Source organism: Meles meles, chromosome 12 (assembly GCF_922984935.1).
Source record: "Meles meles chromosome 12, mMelMel3.1 paternal haplotype, whole genome shotgun sequence".
Classification (NCBI taxonomy): Eukaryota; Metazoa; Chordata; class Mammalia; order Carnivora; family Mustelidae; genus Meles; species Meles meles.
In genome coordinates, this window is record NC_060077.1 from 20,793,811 (window position 1) to 20,817,331 (window position 23,521).

The 23,521-nt window shown below is 52.1% G+C and overlaps 3 protein-coding genes across 9 annotated transcripts in view; 2 read left to right on the forward strand and 1 right to left on the reverse strand.

Annotated features, from left to right (window-relative positions):
* The window catches only part of POLE (DNA polymerase epsilon, catalytic subunit), a 53,633-nt gene extending 53,246 nt beyond the window's left edge, over positions 1-387 (reverse strand). The window contains exon 1 of one of the 2 annotated variants that reach the window (XM_046025674.1): positions 307-387. In XM_046025674.1, the coding sequence (XP_045881630.1) occupies positions 307-368 (62 nt within the window). In that variant the 5' untranslated portion in view covers positions 369-387. The remainder of the gene's footprint in view (positions 1-306) is intronic. The other variant, XM_046025675.1, reaches the window with a different exon arrangement.
* Positions 388-549: 162 nt separating this feature from the next.
* Positions 550-10,256, forward strand: PXMP2 (peroxisomal membrane protein 2). Of its 5 annotated transcripts, none has more exons than XM_046025931.1 (6): positions 551-818; positions 1,000-1,079; positions 2,150-2,266; positions 4,126-4,288; positions 7,233-7,352; positions 9,915-10,256. In XM_046025931.1, the coding sequence occupies exons 1-6, from the start codon at positions 597-599 to the stop codon at positions 9,981-9,983; spliced, it is 771 nt and encodes a 256-aa protein (XP_045881887.1). In that variant the 5' UTR covers positions 551-596; the 3' UTR covers positions 9,984-10,256. The 5 variants fall into 5 exon arrangements, 4 of the variants coding, with proteins under 4 accessions (XP_045881887.1, XP_045881884.1, XP_045881885.1 ...); XM_046025929.1 differs by having other exon boundaries at positions 578-818; positions 1,000-1,206; XM_046025928.1 differs by lacking the exon at positions 1,000-1,079 and having other exon boundaries at positions 551-976.
* A 3,918-nt stretch (positions 10,257-14,174) lies between these two features.
* PGAM5 (PGAM family member 5, mitochondrial serine/threonine protein phosphatase) lies at positions 14,175-22,606 on the forward strand. 2 transcript variants are annotated; one of them, XM_046025979.1, is made up of 6 exons: positions 14,175-14,405; positions 17,711-17,889; positions 19,050-19,175; positions 19,284-19,372; positions 19,502-19,635; positions 21,629-22,606. In XM_046025979.1, exons 1-6 carry the CDS (start codon positions 14,215-14,217, stop codon positions 21,777-21,779), a joined length of 870 nt encoding a protein of 289 aa, XP_045881935.1. In that variant the 5' UTR covers positions 14,175-14,214; the 3' UTR covers positions 21,780-22,606. The 2 variants fall into 2 exon arrangements, with proteins under 2 accessions (XP_045881935.1, XP_045881936.1); XM_046025980.1 differs by having other exon boundaries at positions 19,505-19,635.
* Positions 22,607-23,521: the final 915 nt, after the last annotated feature.

Sequence of the window (23,521 nt, forward strand, 5' to 3'; positions counted from 1 at the left end):
CGGTCCCGGCACCGTCCCGGGCCCCACCCCGCGCGAGCCGGGAGCGAGAGGAGGCGAGGAGCGCGCGCTGTGACTGCAGCGAGGCCGGTCTCCCCCGCGCCCGGGTCTGCAGGCACCGAGAGGCGGCTCGGTCAGCTCCGGCTTCCACAGAGCCGTCTGTCCTCCGTGCGCGGAAAGCAAGGCGAGCGCAGGAGGACCGCGCCGTTGGGAGACGGCCTGAGGAGGACCCCGCCTCGGCTGAGCGCCAGGAGCTCCGCACGAGGCAGGCCCGCCCGCCGCCCCTCACCGCCCCTCACCGCCCCTCACCGGCTGGCCTCGCCGTCCGGGCCCGGCTCCGTGCGCCGCCGCCCGGTGTTCCTCAGAACCATTGCGCCGTGCCCGAGCCACCGCCGCCGCTCTCCCGGAGAAATTTGGCGCGCTACCACCAACTCTCGCGAGAGAGCGAAGCGCCCGCCGCCCAATCGGGAGGCTCGCCGCGCCCCGCCCCGCCGAGCGCCTATTGCAGCGGGCTCACGAGGGGAGGTGGCCGGATAGGGACTCCGGGAAAAGTGTGCGGACGCGCGCGCGGCGCATGGCGGGGTCTGCCCCGGGACGCAATGCGGGCCGCGGCGGGGCGGGAAATGGGAGGCCGTCCCCGCGCCCGAGCCGACCGGAGGCCGGGGCGGGAACCAGGGCTGCGGCGGAGCAGGGGAGGCGATGGCTCTGGCTGCGTCCAAGCTGCGGGCCCGGGAGGGGCTCGGGGCGCTGCCGCCGCGGGCGCTCGCCCAGTACCTGCGCCTCCTGCGGCTCTACCCGGTGCTCACCAAGGCGGCCACCAGGTCTGCACGGAGCGGCCGCGGAGGGGGTCCCCGGGCGGGGGGCGGCCCGGAGCTCGACCGGCCTCGGGGACGCAGCCCTGGAGACGCGCTCTCTGCGAAAGGCGAGACCCCGCGTGCCCCACAAAGCCCTGGACTGGCCGGAGGCTCCTTGTAGGCGGGTTTGTGCGTTTGGTTCTGACAGGTCATTGCCAGGGAGCCCGACCAAAGGAAGGCACCAAACGAGGGGGTCAGGCCCCCTGCCCTGGAGGTCCTCTCCCAAAGGTGCGTGGGAGCGGGCCGGAGGTCCACGTCCGGCCCTTCCGGGCGGTTGGCACCTGCGCTCGTTCCGAGGTCAGAGGCGTTCAGGTCCGTGCCTCCAGGGGCACGGGCAGCCCGGGCGGGGTGGCAGGTGTTCGCATTCCTTGTCTCGCAGCATTGCATTTGGGCGAAAGGTGACAAAAGCCGCCCCCCACCCGGGTCTGCTGGTTCCTTGCACCCTTTGATTTGGGATTTTAAACTTTATATGAGACATCGCTCTCCTTTGTTAGCTTCAATTAGTTAATTTTATAAGTTCGTCCCCTCTTATTAAGTGCAGCCTTTCATAAATATGGACAGCATGCTTTCGAGGTGTCGAGTACCAGCAGCAAGTAAGTAGGTAGGTAAGGTCCCTAACCCCCTGGGCTTTCTATTCTAGTGAGAAACTAGACAGGAAGTACAGAGATCTGAAGGAAGGGAATAGGCCGTGCACGAAGGGAAAGGGAAAGCTCTCTGGGCAGAGGTAACCAGTGCAAAGGTCCTGAGGAAAAACAAGCTAACAATGGAGCAGTGGAAAGTCTCTGTTGCTGCAGAAAATGAACAGTGAGGAAGGGACCAGATGAGGAGGAGGTAGCCAAGGATCAGATTAAGGTCCTTACAGATATACAAAGAATTTTGGATTTTTTAGCACACACAGCTTATCAGAAGGTATTGGAGTAACTGGGCCCATCTCCACCTTTCTACTGACATTTATGTTGTGGTAATTGTAGGTTTACATGCACTTGTGAGGAAAAAGACAGGGAGATCCCTTATACACTTTGCCCCGTCTCCCCCACTGGTAACATTTTGTAAAACTGCAGTGCAGCATCACACCCAGGACACTGGCATGGGTGCAGAGTGTGTGTGTGTGAGAGAGAGAGAGAGTGAAGTTCTACGTCTCCACTTTTTGATGTAGGGCCCATACACTGGGGCTGCTTTAGAAAGGAACCATCTCTCCCCGTCCCACGCTGCTCTCAGCTCAGCCGTGCTGATTACATTCGGGAACGGCCACCCTCCCGCTGCTTGCTCCTGTTCTCTGATTACATTTCTGTCCACAGTGGCATTTTGTCAGCACTTGGGAACTTCCTGGCCCAGATGATTGAGAAGAAGCGGGGAAAAGAAAACTGCTCTCAAAAGCTAGATGTCAGTGGGCCTCTCAGATATGCCGTTTATGGGTGAGTTCCACCACGGGGCTGGTCTACCCAGTAGCAGACTAATTGAAACAAAGCAAGGGTATCAAGACCAAGTTTCTGAAATAACCTAATTTGGAGACATAATTTTTAAAATGCATTGAAATAGCATGGGAAAAAATCAGAACGCTGGATAACGTGAACTTGTGTTAGGCTGTTCGTTCTGAATTTCTCGGGTGGGGGTGGCAGCCTTCATTGGGCTGAGAATCTGAGGGCAGATAACTCACCTAAAACTCACTTAGCCTTCGACACAGAGACATGAAAGAGGAAAACAGACGCAAGTATGGCCAGCTGTTTCCATAATTTTCATAGTTTTAAGCATGCAGGAAATAAATACTTGGGCATCCTAAAAAGTGTCCAGTTTCTGAACCACTTGGAATTGAAAGAGCACAGAGATTCAGGGGTTTTACCAGTCAAGTCTTCCCTGAGTTCTCTGGCCAATGGTAGTGTCGGTATAGATGGATTATTTTAAAGTCTTTTGCATCAAGAGTCATTTTGTCAATTTAAACTTCACAAATATCACTTTGTGTTTATAAGCATATTGGTTGCGGTCATCACAACCTTTCCATAATGCAGTTAAAGCCAGTTGCCCTGGAGGGAAGGAATGCGTCCGAACCCCCTGGGCGGCATTACTCATTCACAGTTTCCATCTGCCAGACTTCTGTTTCCTCTTAAGGCCCCTGGCTAGCTCAGCGGGAGTCGGTACAGCATACAGCTCTTGGTCTCGGGGTCTTGAGTTCAAGCCCCACCCTGGGTGGAGAGAGCACCGAACAAAGAATAAATTCAGTTAAGAATCTGTTCCCTCTCACTAAGGAGCCCTGCTCTGCGCTACTTAACCTGTGGCAGGATGGGAAGCAACAGCTGAGAACCACTTGTGTAAGGACTTCCAGTGTCAAAATTGGGAAGACCCGTAGGTCCCTGCCAGTCTTTTCACTGCTGATTCCTACAGAGCTACAGGTCTGTCGCACCAGTAGCCGCAGTGCCTGGATTCAGTTCTGTCCCAGGTACCCTCCATTGGGGAATGCAAAGCAACAGTACTAACCAGCCCGTGCACAACGCCAGGACTCCCTCTTACTGACAGCCCAAGCAGGTTGGAGAAACTCTGACACCAGGGATGCATCCACTTACTATCCCTGAGCACCCTGTCTGAGCCAGGCCACGTACAGTGATTAGACAGGCACAACCCTGTCCTGCGACGTTTATGTCTGTCTGGCAGAGAGGGCACCATTTTTTTTTTTAAGATTTTATTTATTTGACAGATCACAAACAGTCAGGGAGGCAGGCAGAGAGAGAGAAGGGAGGAAGCAGGCTCCCTACTGAGCAGAGAGCCCGATGCGGGGCTCGATCCCAGGACCCTGGGATCATGACCTGAGCCGAAGGCAGAGGCTTTAACCCACTGAGCCACCCAGGCGCCCCAATAGGGCACCATTTGATGTAACAAATGAGATCATGACACATAGTGACAGACTCTGAAGACAATGAAACAGGACCTGGGCTGGAGAGTGGCTGGGACAGTGGTGGGTTCATTGTCCAGAACAATCATGGACCAAGTCTCCCAGCTGACAATGTCGGAAAGGAGGTAGCCACATGGAAACTGATGGGAGATCCAAGGCAGGTCTATCAAAGGCAAAATAAATAAATAAATAAATAAATAAATAAAATGCTTGAAACAGAGTCAAAGAAAGCCCCTGTTTTTTAGAAGGACTGCACAGACCTGTGTGGTCAGTGATGGGCGACTCCAGGGAGGCGGGATTTAGGACCTGGGATTTGGGGGTGAAGCTGGACCCAAGAAGGGCACATCCAGAGAATGGCAGTCCTGCTCACCCCCCACCATGGGGCCTCAGGTTCTTCTTCACAGGGCCCCTGAGTCACTTCTTCTACCTCTTCATGGAGCACTGGATCCCTTCCGAGGTCCCCTTGGCTGGGGTCAAGAGGCTCCTCCTGGACCGCCTCCTCTTTGCACCGGCCTTCCTGTTGTTGTTCTTCCTCATCATGAGCTTCCTGGAGGTTGGTCTCTGCCATAGCTTTGTTTGGCACAGCGATCCTTTGCCTGGCGTCTGGGGGTGGAAATCAGAGGGTCCGTGAACTTCTCAGTACATTCCAGTGACTCCAGTGAAATCCCTCACTTCCCTTTATGAACATCAGACACAAACTCCAGCTGCATTGGCAGCACTTGTTGGTCCCCAGTAAGAAGTCACAAATATCTCAATATCATGCATCATTTGTTACAGACAGAACAGCTTTTATATGTCATCACTCCTTCTACCTGCCTTCAAGTCTTGTCACTGAATGTGTCGATACGGAAGCACATCTACTCATCTATCCTAAGGTTCTTTTCCTGAGTATTCTGAAAGGTGTATTTCCGTGTAGTTGGTTCCTTGGTAATCCTATACATTCTGTTGCATACAGACGGGATTCTGAGAAGGGGGTCGATGGAATTCATGAAACAAGTTTCAGACCCCCAATGGTATTACAGAACCCTGTGCTAACTCAGTGCCTAAACATCCTCTGAAGAGGTTAACGCGTCAGCATAGATTTAAAACATCACAACCCACCAGGTGAGCTGTCTGTTCACACGGAGTCACCAGGCATGTCTGTGGTTCTACCCAGCCCAGTCCCTTCCCGGTTCACTAGCTCCTCCTACCCACCCCCCTTACCTTCTCCTGCAGGTTTTATTGTACAGCAGCATCTTGAGTTCTTGTTCCTGAGGCAAACACCCCTTGTGGTCTAAAGTGTTCCTGGGGGAAGCAGGAAAGATGCTTCCATTTAACTGGTTAGTAGTAAGTCCCTGAGAGTAAAAAGAGATGTTTATTCTTCCAAATATAAAAGGAATATATGTTCATTAAAAGACCAAAACCCTGAATGCATAGGTCATATGGGACCAAAGTATGTGAAGTACACAGCACATAAATGACATATGTGGGACCACATTATACCACACACAGTACAGATGCTCCTGCATCTCCATTTATTTTTTTTTAAGATTTTATTTATTTATTTATTTGACAGAGATCACAAGCAGGCAGAGAGGCAGGCAAGGAGAGAGGAGGAAGCAGGCTCCCTGCTGAGCAGAGAGCCCAATGTGGGGCTCGATCCCAGGACCCTGGGATCATGACCTGAGCCAAAGGCAGAGGCTTTAACCCACTGAGCCACCCAGGCGCCCCTCCATTTTTTTTTTTTTTAATTTGAATATAGTCGATGCACAATGGTATGTTAGTTTCGGCTCTACAGTGCGGTGACTCAGCTTCTCTGTCCACTGTGCTCACCTCACGAGTCACCACATGACTCAAATGACAATATCATGGGCTCTATTTCCTACGCTGTCCCAACGTCCAGCTTTTCTCTGATCATAGATCCCACGTGTTGATTGCATGGTGTTCCCCCACATGCCTGTCCCTTTCGTGCAAGGATTCCTGTTTGGTTAAATCCTAGCATTGTCCAAAGAGGCTGTCCTTGCTTGTTCTGCAAAGCTACAGGAGAGTACAAACAGCTGACGTTCGTTGAATGCTCCTTCCAAGCTCTGCAGTGAGTACTTTGTGCCATTTGAGCTGCAAGTCAAGCCCATTTTTGCAGAAGCTCAGGCCCACGGCTTAAGATCCCATAATTTGCAAGCCCATGAGTCCAGGCAGACCCAGGCTTTGTGACTCCAGAGTGCCCAACCCTCGCAGCTTTGTTTCCCCACACTCTTGATGACTGTGAATGTATTTTTCTTTTAAATAGTTTACAATTTGCTACATAAAAAATAATGTATACATATTTATTTATGAGGTTGAACATCTTTTTATATGCTTAGTGTATTTCTTCTATGAACTGCTTATTTTCTATCAGTGTTTGCTTTTTTCTCACTGTATATTTGTATATATTAAAGACATTAATCCTTTGTCAAATACAGACTGCAGAAGTTTTTCCCATTTTTCAGGTTTTTGTCTTTTAACTGAAGATAAAGTTAAACATTTGAAGTTAGATAAAGTTTATTTATATTTATATATAGATAAAGTATATTTATAAAGTGTTTCTCCATACAGGAGTTTAAAAAGTTTATGTATTCAAATCTGTCATTTTTTTCCTTTGTGGGCTTCCTTCAAGGAGGATACTGGAAATATTCTCCTTTATTTTCTTCTTTTATGATTTTATTATGTACCTTTTGACAAACACAAAGATAATAGAAATACTCTATACTTTTCTCTAGATTCTTATTTTTTTGTTTATGTGTGGAAGATCTACTTTTGTCTTGTTTCTTTTCACTTAAATAGCGAATTGTCTTGTTACTGTTGATTGAACAGTCCCCAGTGCTCTGAAACATTCCCTACATCATGTTCTCATTCCCATATGTGCAGGCCATTATCTGCACTCTGGTCTTTTGCTGGATTCTATTAATTTACATTGTATGTCTTTCCTTTTTTAGCTTCTAATTACCATCATCTCATAGTATTTTTAAAAAAATCTTCAGTGGTTTAGGCCTCTCCTTGCTATTCTTCTCCAAGATGGCTATTCTTGGGCATTTATCCTCTCAGATGACATTTAGAATCAATTTATTGGGGTTCATTTTTTTAAAAAACTTCAAGTTTTGCTTGAAAATGCATCCATTTTGGAGATTGTTGTGGGGAGAACTGACAGCCGAGGCATGAATGGCAGTTCTGGTGCCCTCGGGCGAGAGCATGAGTCCCGGCATTCAGTCAGCGGGTACAGATGAGGAAGGCCCGCGACGGCTGCAGACACAGGGTAAGCAGGTGGGCTGCCTCACTGGTGCTGACTCCCCAGCCGGAGCGTTGGCTCCTTAGAGCTGCGGCGTTAAGAGGGCCCACAGGTGTGCTGTCTGCAGAGCAATGGAACAAAATTCAGTTTTAAAACCCATCGTGTTAGGGTTTGGGGCCCTCCAGACCTTGGCACCCCAGCTTCAGTTCTGAGGGCTGTGGCAGTTGCTCACCATCCACATTCCCCTCCTTTCCAGGGGAAAGACACAGCTGCAGTTGCTGTCCAGATAAGGAGATGCTTCTGGCCAGCGCTGCGCATGAACTGGCAAGTCTGGACCCCCGCACAGTTCGTCAACATCAACTACGTCCCTTTGCAGGTGAGGGCCAGCTGGCACCATGCAGAACCAGAGGGGGCCTCACCTTCCACCAACTTTGTTTTAGCTTGGAATGGCCAGGGGCTTTCTCTCTGCCCAGAATCAGTAGCAGTTCTGGATTTGGGCTGATGAAACAGGTATCCACACTTCATCCACTGCACCCGGAAATGTTTCTGCAAAGCCCCCCAGTGAGGGAACACCGTGAATTTTCCAGGGGTTCAGTATTGCCAGGGCCTGGCCTTGCGGGTCACAGTCAAAAGTGCACACAGGTGCCAAGCAGGATGTGCAGGGGAGGTAAGGGGAGCCTCACGCGTGGTGACAGCAGACGTGCTCAAGCAGCAGGCAGAGAGTGGGACCTGCCGTGGGACAGCCTTTGGGGTGCCACACAGATGGGATTCAGCACTTCTGGGCACCTGGGGGGGGTGCATTCTGAAGTGGCCTGCTGAAACTGCCCCATCCCCCCCACCCCCACTTCCGGCACTGAGCAAGGTGAGAGGCTGGAGGGGCTCTAAGCTACAGGAAGAGCTCACCAGGGCAAGGCTGAAGGATCCAGCCCTAGTGCACTGCCTTTACACACCAAGGACAGCTCTTGTGTGTCCAGCCCCAGGACGAGACCCAGGGCTGGAGATATGCTAGAGGGACTCAGCACATCACTACACTCCTGGCCTGGGTTTATTACAGCCTCAAAACAAGAATATACAACTGGATCCTAGGAATCCATGCAGGCTTTGTGTGCTCCCTCCCTCCCACGAGGGTCACATAGAGCAGGCTCTTGCCAAAAGAGCTTTAGTACCACCAAAACACGGCAACATGTACGCCATGTTTCTGCCCAGGGAAGCCCTGAAAAGACACAGCACCTAGGGGTTTTGGGGAGGGCTGGTCATGTAGGCAACCTCTGCCTGGTGCATATCAGAATTCCAGACTACCAAGGAGAGCAAGTGCTTGCCATGAGCCATGTTGTTTTAGCAAGCAGTCCAGGCCTAGGAGCCATTGTTAGCAGTTGGGGAAAGGTGGGAACCCTCAGGAACTCTAAGTACACAGTCGCCAAGCAAGAGCAAGCCTCTCAAACAGGCCTTTCCAACGACTGCAACCTTAAGCTTTTTTTGCCCACCATTTAAGTAACCTACTCGTTTTCACCCCTGCTCTAGAGAGGAGAGATCTGGGCAGAATTCCCTTGAGCAGCAGCTCCACTGGAAGGATGGGAAGAGGGAGGGAGGTGCAGGCTGGGTGGTCGCGCGTGCGCGCACACACACACACACTCACGAGGAGTACGGGAAAGCCAGGAGAAGGCAGTGACACACAACCACAGATATTGTAAGCTTAAAGCAAAATGAGAATCAGTTTCACTGGTTTTAACAGTGATCTTATCAGTGACCTTCCCAAGAGCAGTTCCAGTGGCTCCATGAGGGCTAAAGCCAGACGGCTGTGATTCAAGAAGTGGATGAAGCAGAAACCCTAAGTCCGCAAAATTCTCTAAGACATTGGTGAAGAGGTGGGGAGAAATGATGGGAGAGGGCTTCAAAGCTAGGAGGCCAGATGCTACCCTAAAGAGGGGTCGTGGGATTCGGGCATAAGCGGAGAGGTGCTTTAGATGGAGGCCCTTCTTTACGAAGACAGGAGAGAGGTGCTTGTCCGCTGGGGACTCTCGTCTACACCTGCTTTCCTCTGGTGGGGGCAGAGAGAAGGGCGGGGCCAGACGGAGTGGGAAGGAGGTAGGAAGGGTTTGAGGGGAGTAAAGACAGGGTAAACTTGTAGAGAATGACAGAGGGAGCTGACCGGAGACCCTCATGTGCGTGGGCATAGGGCCCAAGCAAAGCAGGGAGGATGTGGGTTTTCCGGTGAGTACAACTAAGGAACCACAGGGGAAGGCAACAAAGGACCCTAAGGTATATAGACAAGGAAGTAAAGACATGGAAAGGCAGAATGGCTGAGGACATGAAGGGATCTCTGGATGGGAGAGTGGGAAAGCCTGGAAAATGGGATCCTTCTGGGCATCCCCAGGACAGAAAGCTGGGAGGCTGTGATTAGTTTCCATTTTAGGTGGTTGCAGGTGAGTGCCTATGGGCCGGGGAGTTTATTAAACATTTACTGAGCACCTACTGTATGCCCCACTGCTCTAAACTCTGGAGATACCATGACTAACAAGGTAGAACATGGAGCTTTCATGGAGCTTGTACGTCAGGGAGGCTCACTGACTAAAGGTCATTTCAGGCGGGAGGACGTCTGTCAGAACATGGAAGCAGGGTCACGGCCTGGGCTGGCAGGGCATCACCAACAGGCTGAGGGAAGCCACCACCTGATGTCTAGTACCGGGGTGAGAAGCTGAGCCAGGAGCTGGTGCTCAGTGGATACGGGGCAGTCCTGTCTGCTTTCCCTGCCAGCCTGTAATGTCCCCAGGCACCGACTGTCCTGCTCACCCCTCTAGCACCGTGCTTTGTGCAAAGTGAAGGCTCAGTGGATGCAGCAGTGGGTGGACGGACAGACCAACAAATGAGCTCTGTCCTGTGGGGTCAGCGACTGGTAAATACAGTCAGGGCCTCACTATGGCCTGTGTTCTCTTGGCAGTTCCGAGTGCTTTTTGCCAACCTGGTATCTCTATTCTGGTACATGTACCTGGCCTCTCTGGGGAAGTGAAGATGACCTGAGCGAACGCAGACACACTGCCCAGGTGCGTCTAGGGACCCACCTGCTTAGGACGAGGGAGCAGAGACAACCAGTCAGGACTTTATCTGACTCCCAATCATGTGACAGAAGATGGAGAAACAGAAATCTTTTCATGTAAGACTCTTATTCTTTAAAAAGAAACTGTCTTCAGGTGATGCTGCCTTAGTCATAAAATACAGTAGTGTTGACTTCACTTGTCACCTTGAATCGAATTCGGATGATAATAAACTAAAACATACCTTTTTCCGTGGTGACTGCAGTTTTTCAGAACAATTGTGTCACTTTGGTAGAAATGGGGGGCCAGAGGGCTGCCCTCGGACTTTTTTCACTTTAAAAAAAACTGTGGCAAAACCTCTAATACTGTTGCTTGCCTACATGGAGACATTGGAAAGGGGCCCTTCTAGAGCAGGACGTCCCCCTGACGTTCGGAGGTTCTATGAGGAGCACATGCCACGCTTTCCCCTGACTTTTCTCTGCTCTTACTGCTCTTCTGTTAACCCTCCTCCTCACCTTTTCTCACACTCAGTATCCTGTTCTTCTCTCATGGATACAATACCCTTGGATCTTAATATTCTATTTTAAAATTTCTTTTATGTCCCATATGCTGTTTGTTTCCTAGGGGTTGTTTTTTTTTTGTTTTTCCATTTGTTTTGCTCTTCCTTTTTCCCAATCAGGATTTCCCCAAAAGTCTGCTGATTATACATCCGTCCTTTAAGAGTCAGAGTCACCCAGGCAGTAATCTCAGTGTGGGGTGATGGAGCAGGGAACCAGTTTTGCCGGAGATCACCCATTTTCAGTACTGAGGCCTTTTCCTCTTAACGCCCCAGAGAGGAATTCTTTAATGTCTTGCCCAGGGGAAGGGTCGTGTTAGAGTGGAGGGCTGTGTTAAGTTTAGTGGCCAGCATTCTTGCAGCTAACTGAAGGAAAGGGTTAGCAGTCCCATTAGCACGCGAACTTCATCACGTCTGAGTAATCTCAGCTCTACTACTACACTGTAGTCTCAACCGTCTGGTGTCCAAGTCCAGAGTCCTTCTGGTTTAAATCCTCTGGAATGAAAGTCGTCTTCCATGACAGAGGTGAAGCATTCACCTGAAGATACAGGTGATGGAGGGGGTGTAGAAGACAGCCTCTTACAGGTTTTTCAATTGGTCCTTCTTTGTTCAACCCCACCCTTCCTCAGAGGTGGGGCTACTGCATCTAACTCCCAGATTTTTCCAGACTCACTGGACTAACTGAGCTTACTTCTTGGTTTCCTACAATGCTGGCAACTGATATTCCATCTTCTCAGATCTAAAATGACCTGATTTCCATCTTTCTAAATTTGTCAGCTGATCTTTTTGTTTTTCCTTATGGACTTGTCTTTTTTTTTCTTTCTTTTAAAATCTTTTTATGGGGCACCTGCGTGGCTCAGTTAGTTAAGTGTCTAACTCTTGATTTCAGCTCAGGTCTTCATCTTAGGGTCGTGAGTTCAAGCCCTGTGTTGGGCTCCATGCTAGGTGTGGAGCCTACTTGAAAAAAAATGTTCTTACTATCATTTTAGTAAGCAACCTTCTGAAAGAAGTAGGCAAGAATGTATGGTTTCAACACACCATGATTAAAGAGAGATCAGAGTATTTCTGTAGAACAGACTCGTTCTCCAAAATCCAGAGAGATTTTTAAAAATGTAAGTCATATCATGTCAACTCCTAACTTAAAAACCTACAAAGATGACCCAGAAGTTCCATTTCTGGGTGTATACCCCCCAAAACTGAAAAGGACTTAAGGAGGTATTTGCACACCCATGTTCATAGCATTATTCACAGTAGCCAAAAGGTGGAAGCAACCCAAGTGTCCACTAACAGATGAATGGATAAACAAAATGTGTTGTATCCATAAAATGGAATATTATTCAGCCTTAAAAAGGAAATTCTGACATATACTACATGAAGAACTTTGAGGACACTATACCAAGTGAAATAAGCCAGTCCCCAAAGGACAAATACTGATTCTACTTACATGAGGTACCTAGAACTGTCAAATTCATACAGACAGAAAAAGAAATGGTAGATGCCAGAGGCTGAGGGAGGCACTCTGTGTTTAACTGGGACAGAGTCACTTTGGGAAGGTGAGAAGGTTCTGGAGATGGATGGTGGCGGTGGTGGTGGTGGTTACACAACAGTGTCAATGTACTCACTGCCACAGAACTGTGTGCTTAAAATTGGTTAGGACCGGGCGCCTGGGTGGCTCATTCGGGTAAGTGTCTGCTTTCAGGTCAGGTATGATCCCAGGGTTCTCAGATCGAGCCCTGCGTTGGGCTCCCTGCTCAGTGGGGAGCCTGCTTCTGCCTTTCCCTGTAACTGCTGCTCTGTTTGTGCTCTTTCTCTGTCTTAAAGAAACAAAACAAAAAAAAAATGGTTAAGATAGTGGGGCAGTACCTGGCTGGCTCATCAGTAAAATGTGGGACCCTTCAACTCAGGGTTGTTAAGTTTGAGCCCAACCTGGGGTGGAGAGAGTATTTATTTATTTATTTATTTAACAGACAGAGATCACAAGTAGGCAGAGGGGCAGGCAGAGAGAGAGAAGGGGAAGCCAGCTCCCCGCTGAGCAGAGAGCCCGATGTGGGGCTCTATCCCAGGACCCCGGGATCATGACCCCAGCCGAAGGAGAGGCTTTAACCCAGAGGCGCCCCGAGAGTATTTAAAAATAAAAAGTTTAGGGGTGCCTGGGTGGCTCAGTGGATTAAGCCTCTGCCTTCTGCTCAGGTCATGATCCCAGGGTCCTGGGATCAAGCCCTGCATCGGGCTCTCTGCTCAGCGGGGAGCCTGCTTCCTCCTCTCTCTCTGCCTGCCTCTCTGCCTACTTGTGATCTCTGTCTGTCAAATAAATAAACAAATAAATAAAATCTTTAAAAATAAATAATAAATAATTAAAGAAAATAATTTTAAAAACAAAGCGAAAACAGTTAAGATAGTAAATTTTGTTATATGTATTTTACCAAAGTTAAAGGAAACCTTGCAGAGGTTTCTCAGTTCACTTAAACTAGAATCCTAAGTTCTATTCGCAAGGCTCCCTCTCCTACCTGCCAGCGACTTGCAGCCGCAAGGTTGGGACTCCTTCCCGTGCCTCCGCAAGGAGTGGTCCCACCACTGCCCTGCCCCACCCATGATCTCACACACCCCGCAGCAGGCTCACACACAAGCACATGCACACTCCCCCTCCACCACATGGCATGGTCACAAACACAAGTGGCATGGTCACACACACACACACTCGCAGCGGCCCCATCTCTCTCACGCATGCATGCCCCATTACCCTATCTCTGTCTCTCACACACACCCCATGACCCCGTCTCTCTCTTGCACATGCCCCATGACACACACACACACATGTCCAATGATCCTATCTCACACACACGGCCCACAACCCTGTCTCGCTCGCTCTCTCACACACACGCACACATGTCCCATTGCATGTCTCTCTCTCTCACACACACGTCCAGTGGTCCTATCTCTCATACACACATTCCCCATGGCCCCATCTCGCTTGCGCTCTCTCACACACACCCTGCGGCCCCATCTCTCTCTCACACTCACACACTGAGGCCCAATCTAACGCACACAAGCCCCGCGACCCATCTCTCTCCCTCACACACACACACACCGAGGCCCCATCTCTCTCTCACACTCACACAGAGGCCCAACCTAACGCACAAACGCCCCGCGGCCCCATCTCTCTCCCTCCCTCACACACACACACACACACACACACACACTGAGGCCCCATCTCTCTCTCTCATACACACAAACACACACGCCCCGCGGCCCCGCCCCCCGCCCGCTCCTGCTCTCCCCGCCCCCCCCCCGTCCCCGCCGGCTCAGAGGCTCCCGCTGTGCCCCGGAAGGTGGGTCCACAAGGGCAGCGCCGGGCAAACAGGTGGCGCCGCGCCAACGCTCGCTGCTCAAAGGCAGGCCTGACTTGCACCGGGGCCCTCAGCACAGGACCCAGGAAAAAGTCTCGGAGCCGTCCCCCACAAAGCCTCTTCCACTTCGCTCCCGAAAACTCTGCAACCGGTCGGGGCGTCCCCGGTCCCCCGGGCTCCGGGGGCGGAACTTCCGGCCCCGTGCGGTCCGCAGGCCGGAAGCGGTACCTGAGGAAGCTTGTCCCTCGCGGCGCGCCGTCCACCCGTGAGCGCCTGCGCAGGGCCGCCGCGGCACAGGCGGGCATGGCGTTCCGACAGGCGCTGCAGCTGGCGGCCTGCGGCCTGGCAGGAGGCTCGGCCGCCGTGCTCTTCTCGGCGGTAGCGGTGGGGAAGCCCCGCGCGGGCGGGGACGCGGAGCCGCGCGTGGTCGAGGCGCCGGCGTGGGCGGGGGCCGCGCGCCCCGGGCCGGGCGTCTGGGACCCCAACTGGGACAGGTGCGGGGGCCGCGGGTGGCGTCGGGCGCGCCGATCGTCAGCGGTGGGGACCCTCCCGCGCCCTTGCCGTTCCGTTCGGTCGATGTGGTCGGTTCTGCGGAGGGGCAGGCGGGGCAGGCTCGCGGGCGGATTTCTCTTCTGGATGTGGCCGCGAGGCTGGCGGTGGTCGGGGGCGCCCTCGACCCCTCTTCCGAACGCCGGCCGCCTAGCCTGTCCCAGAGGGTCGTTTGGGGGAAGGAGGACGCTGGTGCCTGGGACAGTACCTGGCACGCGGGGCGGTCCGAGGTGGTCGCTTTCAGGCGGGGAAAGAGGGTCGGACTTGGGTGTAGGCGGTCAGCCTGGTCTCCCTCGCTCTTGGGAGCGCTGGGATTGGAGGATGGCACACTGACCCCAGCCCTGCCTGACAGGGAGAGACGGGGGATGTGCGGCCGGAGGTGAGCGCCTGGCCCTTAAAGGGATCTCACTGCAGGGAAGATGTGCAAGGACATGGCTAGACATCGTGATAGGAACGGGAATCTCCGGGTCTTGGTCAGTGCGTGGCCGCAAGCCACATGTGCTTATTGAGCACTTGGAAAGTGGCACCTGGGATCAAGAAACAGTTTTTAGTGCTATTTGATGTTAATGGATTTAAATTTAAAAAACAAAACAGTGCGGATTTTTACATATTTTTTATGTGTTGCAGTGATAGTATTGTTGATACGTTGGATTAAATGAGTTTTTGAAATTTCACCTGTTCCTTTCTAGTTTTTAAATACGGCTTCTTAGAAATTTTGAAGTCCATAGGTCGCTGGTGTTGTGTTTCTATTGGATGGCACTGCTCCGGAGTCTTGGAGTGGCCCTTGTGCGATGGTTTGCCAGGTCCCAGCTCCTCCTTCCTGTTTACTCTGAGTGAGGGGCGCAGAACTAGTATTCAAGGGCAGCCTAGTTGTATCAGGTACTTCATAGGTATTCTTTGTTTTTGTTTTTAAGATTTTAATTAATTAGTTGACAGAGCAAGAGAGCACAAGCAGGGGGAACAGTAGAGGGAGAGGAGAACCAGACTCCCCGCTGAGCAGGGAGCCCCGTGTGGGGCTCAGTCCCAGGACCCTGGGATTAGGACCTGAGCAGAAGGCAGACGTGTAACCATCTGAGCCACCCAGGGGCCCCTGGTATTCTTTGTTTTAAATCTTTAAAAAAGAAAAAATCTTGGGGCGCCTGGGTGGCTCAGTGGGTTAAAGCCTCTGCCTTCAGCTCAGATCATGATCTCAGGGTCCTGGGATTGAATCCCTCATCGGGCTCCCTGCTCAGCGGGGAGTCTGCTTCCTCCTCTCTCTGCCTGCCTCTCTGCCTACTTGTGATCTCCATCTGTCAAATAAATAAATAAAATCTTTAAAAAAAAATCTTATGATAGTTTTAGATTTACGGGAAAATTGGAAAGATGAGAGATCTTACATACTCTACCCCTGATTTATTCTGCTACTAATGTCTCATGATGCTAGTATGGTGTATTCTTCACAATCAATGAACTGGTATCTGTATGTTATTATTGATTGATATTCATACTTTTTTGAGATTTCTTCCATTTTCAGCTATTGTCTGTTGTCTCTTCCAGGATCCCGTATGACAGTTAGTCATGTGTCCTCAGGCTTCTGTTGGGTGTGACAGTTTCTCAGACTTTCCTTGTTTTGATGACCTTGACATGTTGAGGAGTGGCACTCAGGAATTTTATAGTATGCCCCTCAATTAGGATTTGTCCGTTTTTCTCATGATTTGACCAGGGCCATACCGTCTTTTTCAAATGTCAGTACAGTCTTCTAAATTTCTTTGGTTTTTGGTGTTTTTGTTTTAAGATTTTATTTATTTATTTGAGAGAGGAGAAGCAGACTCCCCGTGGAGCTGGTAGCCCGATGAGGGACTCAATCCTGGTACTCCGGGATCATGACCTGAGCCGAAGGCAGCCACCCAACCAACTGAGCCACCCAGGCACCCCGGTTTTTTTTGTTTGTTTGTTTGTTTTTTTAAGGAAACAGATTCATTCTGAGATTAAAGGACGTAATTGAAGCAGCACTGGACTCTAGCTTTTTTTTTTTTTTTTTTTTTTTATATATTTTATTTATTTGACAGAGAGAAATCACAAGTAGGCAGAGGCAGGCAGAGAGAGAGGAGGAAGCAGGCTCCCCGCGGAGCAGAGAGCCCCATGTGGGGCTCGATCCCAGGACCCTGGGATCATGACCTGAGCCGAAGGCAGAGGCTTTAACCCACTGAGCCACCCAGGCGCCCCTGGACTCTAGCTTTATTGGTTGAAGCCAACACACTGTATTTGCTCGCCAAGGCAAGGTTTACAAGGGGGGAGGCTGTGCTGGAAAGTTCCAGAGCCTTTTCGTGGAGAACCTCATCCAGTCTGGGCTCCCTGTGTCTGTGCCCGTAGTGCCCTGGGCTCCAGTGTGGCATCTCAGCCTGTCTGTGTTAGGACACCCCAGGCTCGCCCAGCAGGACCCCTGAGTTGCCACTGTTCCCTTCAGGACTTATCCTGCCACCACTTTGTCCCAGCTGAGGACACTCTTTTCCTAGTTCTACCCATCCCAAAGACCGTTAGCTTTTATTAATTTCAGTTCTAGGAGCTACCAGACATGCCTGTCTTCATAAGATTTGGCCGTTTCTCAGCATTGTGGCTGCTGGTGCCCCTCGCCCTCACCCCCGCCGTCCCCTCAGCTCTTCAACCTTCCAGGAGTGCCGTCCAGTAGACTTTTCATGATAATGGGAATGTTCTCTTCCTTCCTGTCCAGTGTGGTCGCCACTATCCCATGTGCTACTGAACCATTTCAGATGTGCTTAGTGTGACCAGGGAAATGGAGTCAGATTTTTAATTTTTATTATTTTGAATTTAAGTAGCCACATGGCCAGTGGCTGACATTGGACAGCACAGTTGCAGACTCTGCATCAGCGAGGCCGTACTGGCCTTGTAGGTCCTCCCCCAGCCACCCCTTCCTGTTACCTGGTTTCGTTTTCTGCACATCACTTACCACCTAGCTGTTCTGATCAGTCTCCTCACTAGAACACAAGCTGGACGAGGGCTTTGCTTCTCTCATTCACCTGCTCACCCAGCAGTCTCATTCACTGCCTGCTCACCCAGTACAGGCCTGGCACTCAGCTCTGTGTGGTAAATGAGATGTCCAAGAGGACGGACTCTCCGGGGCCAGTGGCAGAGAGCAGAGTGCAAAGGGCAGGTCTTGTTCCCAAGATGGAAATACTGTCTTGTCAGAAATATGCAAGACTGACTTGTGAGTGGGGATCACAAGGACACAACTCTCCTATTTCAACATTAGGCGAGAACCACTGTCCCTGGTCAACCTGCGGAAGAGGAACCTGGACTCTGGAGAAGAAGAACTGGCGTCCAGGCTGGACCACTGCAAAGCCAAGGCCACACGACACATCTTCCTCATCAGGCACTCCCAGTACCACGTGGATGCCTCCCTGGAAAAGGACCGCACTCTGACGCCCCTGGGTACGTGCTGGGGCTCAAGCCCCAACTGACACCCATCCCCGTGGCGCTGGGCCCCTTTGGACCTGTGTCAGGGGCTTGGCCTAGATTCAAGAATTGTCATTAACAATAGGTCATCAGCCTAACTGACATGAGACAGGCACTGGGAACATCCTCAACTTTCAAAAATAGATGGTGGCTCTCACGATCAGATCCGAAGCCCGGCGGAGGCGTTCCTTGTTCATGCCCTGCAGGTGGCATGCTGTGTGCACCACATTTTGCTTGACCTAATTTGTTGCCGAAGATCCTTCTGGTCAGCACTTGCAGATCTGCTTAAAGTCAGCTTCCTAATGGTAAAGAGACCGAGCGGTAGCGGCTCTGTCATCCCCTGGCGGAAGTGCTGCTCATCGCTGAGTCTTGCCACCCGCGTGGCACTGCTGGGCATGCCCGTCAGCTGCAGTCTCTGTGCCCGCTTGCAGGCGTATCTGGGGAAGAAATTCCCAGGAGAGGAAGCCCAAGGTGGGCTGAGATAGAGTTTAAATTTGTAAAGATTTCTGTGTCGGACAGGATCTGACCCATTTGTGTCCGTACTGAAAAAATCCAGATGGTCTAAAGCATTTGGCAGCCTGTTCTGCAGCTTGCCGGGCGCCCCCAGCTGCCCTGGGTGCCGAGTGCACACGTGAGTAGCCAACCCACGTCCACGGTGCTCCCGCATGCACTGGCACTGACTGGCCGAGGGCATTGTCAACTAGATTCTAAGATCTATGTTTGAGAAAAAGGATTTGTGTTTGCACGAGTCTATACTTAGTAACGCGGAGGCCTTTGGCATCTCTGATAACGGCACAGCTGGTGGGTCAGTGGTGCGTTGCAACCCAATCTTAGGACAAAATTGCATAAAAGGGGCATGAGGGACCCAGAAATAGTAACAGGACCCTTCCCAGACTTCAGTCGTCTTCAACCTTGGTCATTGTTTTTAACATTTCTTCTCTATGGGTCTGAAAGTAACTGCGTCATTGATTTTACCTGTTGAATGCCTGCCCCTGCAGGAAGGCCCAAGCCCCAGGAGGGTCTGCCCACCTTATACCCCAGTCCTAATGGTACTTGATAAGGACTGGAATATTTGTGAAGTAAACAAAAGAGGGACTCCAGCAACATGTAATTCTCCGGTGTTTGTCACCTTCAAGGTCGTGAACAGGCTGAACTAACTGGGCTCCGACTTGCAAGCCTGGGATTGAAGTTTAATAAAATTGTCCATTCGTCCATGACCCGTGCGATAGAAACCACTGATATCATCAGCAAACACCTGCCAGGTGAGTGCCGGGCACCCCTGGGTCCCTGGGCAGCAGGATTGAGAATGGCAGAGGGCCCTGGGCAGCTTCTCCTGAAGGGGCAGCGCTGAGTCCCTGCTTCTCCCACAGGTGTCTGCAAGGTCAGCACAGACCTGCTGAGAGAGGGCGCCCCCATCGAACCCGACCCTCCTGTGTCCCACTGGAAACCGGAGGCTGTGGTAAAAACCCCCCTCCCCCGGGGGAGCATTCCCCACTACGCCCCCTCGGCCTGCCCCCCCCCCCCAATTCCCCTCCATCCGTGGCCTGCGCACCGCCTCCGTACTTAAGGTTACTTCCCCTGCCCCCAGCAGTATTACGAAGATGGAGCCCGGATCGAGGCCGCCTTCCGGAACTACATCCACCGGGCAGACGCTAAGCAGCAGGAGGACAGTTACGAGATCTTCATCTGTCACGCCAACGTCATCCGCTATATCGTGTGCCGGTGAGGGCGACCGAGGGCTCCCCGCCCCACCTTCCCTCCTGCCGGCCTATACCAGCTCATCTGCCCAGGAGGCCCCCGTCAGCCTTCTGGTGAAACCTCCGTTCGTAGTTTTTCACCACGATGCCTGTTTGGTGGAATAGCACAGTTGCAGCCCGCTGGTGCCAGCGCGGGCTGGGGTGCCCGAAGCCAGCGGCACGGTCCGGGTGACGTTCGCATGGTCACTTGGTCAAGGCCCTGGGCGCTGGACCTCGGCCACCGCACTGTCGTGTTTCCCCCCTTGGGGATCGGTGAGCGTCTGGGGAGACAGTGCAGATCCTCTCCCTCCAGTTCGTAGCAGCCGGATCTAGCCCGTTGGTGGGTCCCGCCGGGACAGAGGGTGCTTGGCTAACGATGGCTTGGTGTTTGCCTCATCCTGTCCTCATTTGTTCATTAAGAGTCTTCTGTGAGAGCTCACTCTTACTCTCTGCTCATTCATCTACAGGATCACGGACTGGCCGATCTGTGTTTGGCACTGTGGGCTGTGACCCATTACCATGTTGGTCACTTTGCTGCTCTGGCTGCTGGGCCCCCAGAAGGAGGCTGCTGTGTCCTCTGGACCAGCCTCGCTTCCCGGCGCTAACACAGCTTCCAGAGCCCCCATGAGTGACACCTGCCCTGAGTTGTAGACATGGGCCAGCGGGCTAGGGCAGCTAGGCCCGCTGAGTGCTATGTATTTGACCAAAGCTCACTTAGTACAAAATTTGAAAGGACTGGGACCCCAGCCACCCTCTGGACCCATTAGAAAGCGTATGTCAGGCATTCTAACAGCTGAGGGATTTCCCCTTCTTGCGTGACATGTCTGGCAGTGGCAAGACAGGACACAGCCCGCTGGCTGGCCAGTGGCACTGTCCAAGTCCAGACTCGGGGTCCCTGCTCACTGTGCTTGACCCTTGGGCCTGTCGTCAGGGCTGGGGGCAGGGGGCATGCGCTTCTCCTCCAGGGTCACTTGCACAGCCTCTGGTGAGAAGCCCAGGATGTCTGAGGCAGGGGGCCCCAGGGTGCCAGGAGCCAGGCTTCTCAGCACGCTCACAGGGCTCCAGGCCAGGTGGAGTGGCTGCTGGGAAAGAGGCGTGGGCCTCGGACGGGGCTCCACACCCTCCACATAAGCGCTCCCGGAAAGCCGACCTCAGAGCTCCTGCGCTCGGCACATACTGTTCTGGTTTGCTGCTCTGGGCATCTTGCGTGTGGAAACACCATGTTAGAACACACCCTGGGACAGGCTGACCTAAGCAGCCACTAGAAGGGACCCCAATGCTGAGAACACCAGAAGTGTTTGGGGACTTGGAGTAGAGGTGACCTGTGTGTCATAAAGGGCTAGAAGGAGCCAGGGTATCCCTGTCATGATACATGAGGGCGTTCTGGAAATGGTGAGGGAGAGAAGACTTAAAAAGCAGCACGAAGGTAGTTGTTCCCGAGGTTGCAGGGTGAGCTATGGGGATGCTCTCGTCCATGTAGACATTTAGGGCACAAAGGACATCTGATGACTTGGGGAAGCCATGATAGTACTGGACTTTTTGGCAAATACTGCACCTAGAAAGTGCATCTGAGAGCAAGGAAAGGCTCTGGGGCCCCATTCCTAGGGGAGAGTGGGTCGGGAGCAGGCCTGCTCCGTCACCCGGCCCGGCTGCCCCTGCCCCCTTTTGGTGACACTGGAAGTTCAGTCCCATGCACTTGTAAGAAGCTGTGGATTTCTGACTCATGCACTTGTGTTGGGTGGATCCCCTGACCCAAAGAGGGGCTGGGCCGTCACAGCGTCCCTTGTTTGGATGGGATGGCATCAGCCCAGCTGCTCCTTTCTGTGAAACCCCTTGCTTGAAAACCTTACCTATATGGGTCCCAGCCCCAAGAAAGTCTGCTCCAAGGTCTTAACTGGGGTTGGGGCTGTTAAATGTCCCAACCCCAGCCTGTTTTGGTGGCAGAGCCCCCTGTTCTAGCATGTTCTTTCTCTTCTCAGGGCGCTGCAGTTCCCTCCAGAAGGCTGGCTCCGTCTGTCACTCAACAATGGCAGCATCACCCACCTGGTGGTCCGGCCAGATGGCCGAGTGGCGCTCAGGACCCTTGGGGACACGGGGTTCATGCCTCCGGACAAGATCTCCCGCTCCTGAGGGCTGCCTGGAGGCCCTGCTCTCCTCAGTGCCCCCCGTGGCTCCCATGGGTGCTGCCGAGGACCCGGCTCCTTCCCCGTCTTCCTGCACAGGCTGCTCGGTGGTCTCACTGCGCTTCTCCAGGAGGACGGTGAAAAAGTACCTAAAATGTGGTGTTTTGGTCTGTCCTTCCGGCCCAGGATGGAAAAGGGAATTGTTATGAGCTGACCGGCCGGATTTCTCTCTGGGGGTTTTCTGCCTTGTCTCCCAGGACGAGGCTTCACTCTTGCTGTCTGTGGGAACCACGGCTGGTCCGCATGGGCGTCTTCTCTCGTGACCACACTTGGCCGCGCCACGTAAGCCCCTCGAGGCTGCGAGGAGGGGCCGCCAGCGCTTCCATTCAGAACTTTGTCTACATGCTTCTTCTTTCTTGAGACCCTTTTATCACTTTAAATATTTGTCAACTAAAGATTCTCCTCATCTGGGTTCTTGCTTTGATAACCCGTTTCTCAGTCCAGACTCCTGCACCTCTGGCACTGTCGGGCCTTTCCCAGCGCCCCACGGTGAGGGAGGTGGCTGGATGGCGATCGGACAGACAGCAGGGTGTCCTGTTCCAGTAAAACACTCGCCAGCTCCAACTTCGCCTCTGGCCGTTCATCCTTCATACTTACGGATTAAACTATTTAGATGTGATGTGTCCATCCCAAATACTCTGTTAACTTACAATTTTTATGAAGTGGTTGTGAACATTTTCTGCAGTCAGTGAAACTAATTGGGACATTTGATCCATTCCTCTGTAACTTTGGAGATAACTGCAAATAAAAATTTTATTTTATTGATTTTTCAAAGTCGTGATTGTAAATGTATTTTGTGGTCTCAGGGTTGACGGCTTTGCCGGGCATCTGCCCACCAGGGGCTGAGGCCCAAACCCAGGACAGCAAGCTAGAGAAGTGGTTTTCCACAGGCACCCGCCATGCACTTTCTAGAAACTGTTTTGACAAGCCAGGTGCTGTGCCAACTTCTCAAAGCACAGAAGTAACAGGCACCACACCTCTGACCACAGGAGTGGAGGAGGCCCAGGAAAGAAAGGGCCACATGTCCCACCAAGCCTGAGACCTGGACCCTTGGACCCAAATGCCTGAAGGTGGAGGTGGCAGGTCCCCAACTCCCTTCCCTCAAGGGGTTTGCAGAGTTGTCTCTACCATCTTCAGATCTGCCTTTTTCTTTACTTTTTTTTTTTTCTTTTGAGAGAAAACACGAATGGGGTGAGGGGCAAAGGGAGAAGCAGACTTGCTGCTGAGCAGGGAGCCCCATGCAGGACTCAATCCCAGGACCCTGAGATCGTGACTGAGCTAAAGGCAGAGGCTTAACGACTGAGCCACTTCAGCTCTGCCTTTACGGAGCCATTTCACTTGATCCTGAGAAGCAGGGCAGCATTTTGGAAACTGAAAATGAGTCCACCTGGGGGGATGCAGCCAAGGAGCAAGAGGTGGGCGCTGGCCTGGGTCACAGGGGCCCGATACCAAGATGGAAGCTCGTCTGAGGTGGGACAGGTGACTGAAGACTTGGGTCAGCAACAGTGTCCTAAGTTTGGCCAAAATGAAGCCTGCAAATCAGGAACCTGTGTAACATGAGGGAACTGGAACTTCCGACAGTGGGAACAGAGAGCAGCCGGTTCCTATTTTGTTGTGCTATTTATTCCAAAATATTTTCTTCTGAGACAGGAAAGGAACTAAGTGCTGTCTGCAAACCAGAAAATCCTT

Coding starts and splice junctions, on each gene's coding strand:
- PXMP2 (XM_046025928.1), top strand. CDS start 597: ATGCGGGCCGCGGCGGGGCGGGAAATGGGAGGCCGTCCCCGCGCCCGA. Junction 977..2,149: donor CGGAGGCTCCTTGTAGGCGG/GTTTGTGCGTTT, acceptor TTCTGTCCACAG/TGGCATTTTGTCAGCACTTG. Junction 2,267..4,125: donor CTCAGATATGCCGTTTATGG/GTGAGTTCCACC, acceptor ATGGGGCCTCAG/GTTCTTCTTCACAGGGCCCC.
- PGAM5 (XM_046025979.1), top strand. CDS start 14,215: ATGGCGTTCCGACAGGCGCTGCAGCTGGCGGCCTGCGGCCTGGCAGGA. Junction 17,890..19,049: donor CCGCACTCTGACGCCCCTGG/GTACGTGCTGGG, acceptor GTCACCTTCAAG/GTCGTGAACAGGCTGAACTA. Junction 19,176..19,283: donor CATCAGCAAACACCTGCCAG/GTGAGTGCCGGG, acceptor CTTCTCCCACAG/GTGTCTGCAAGGTCAGCACA.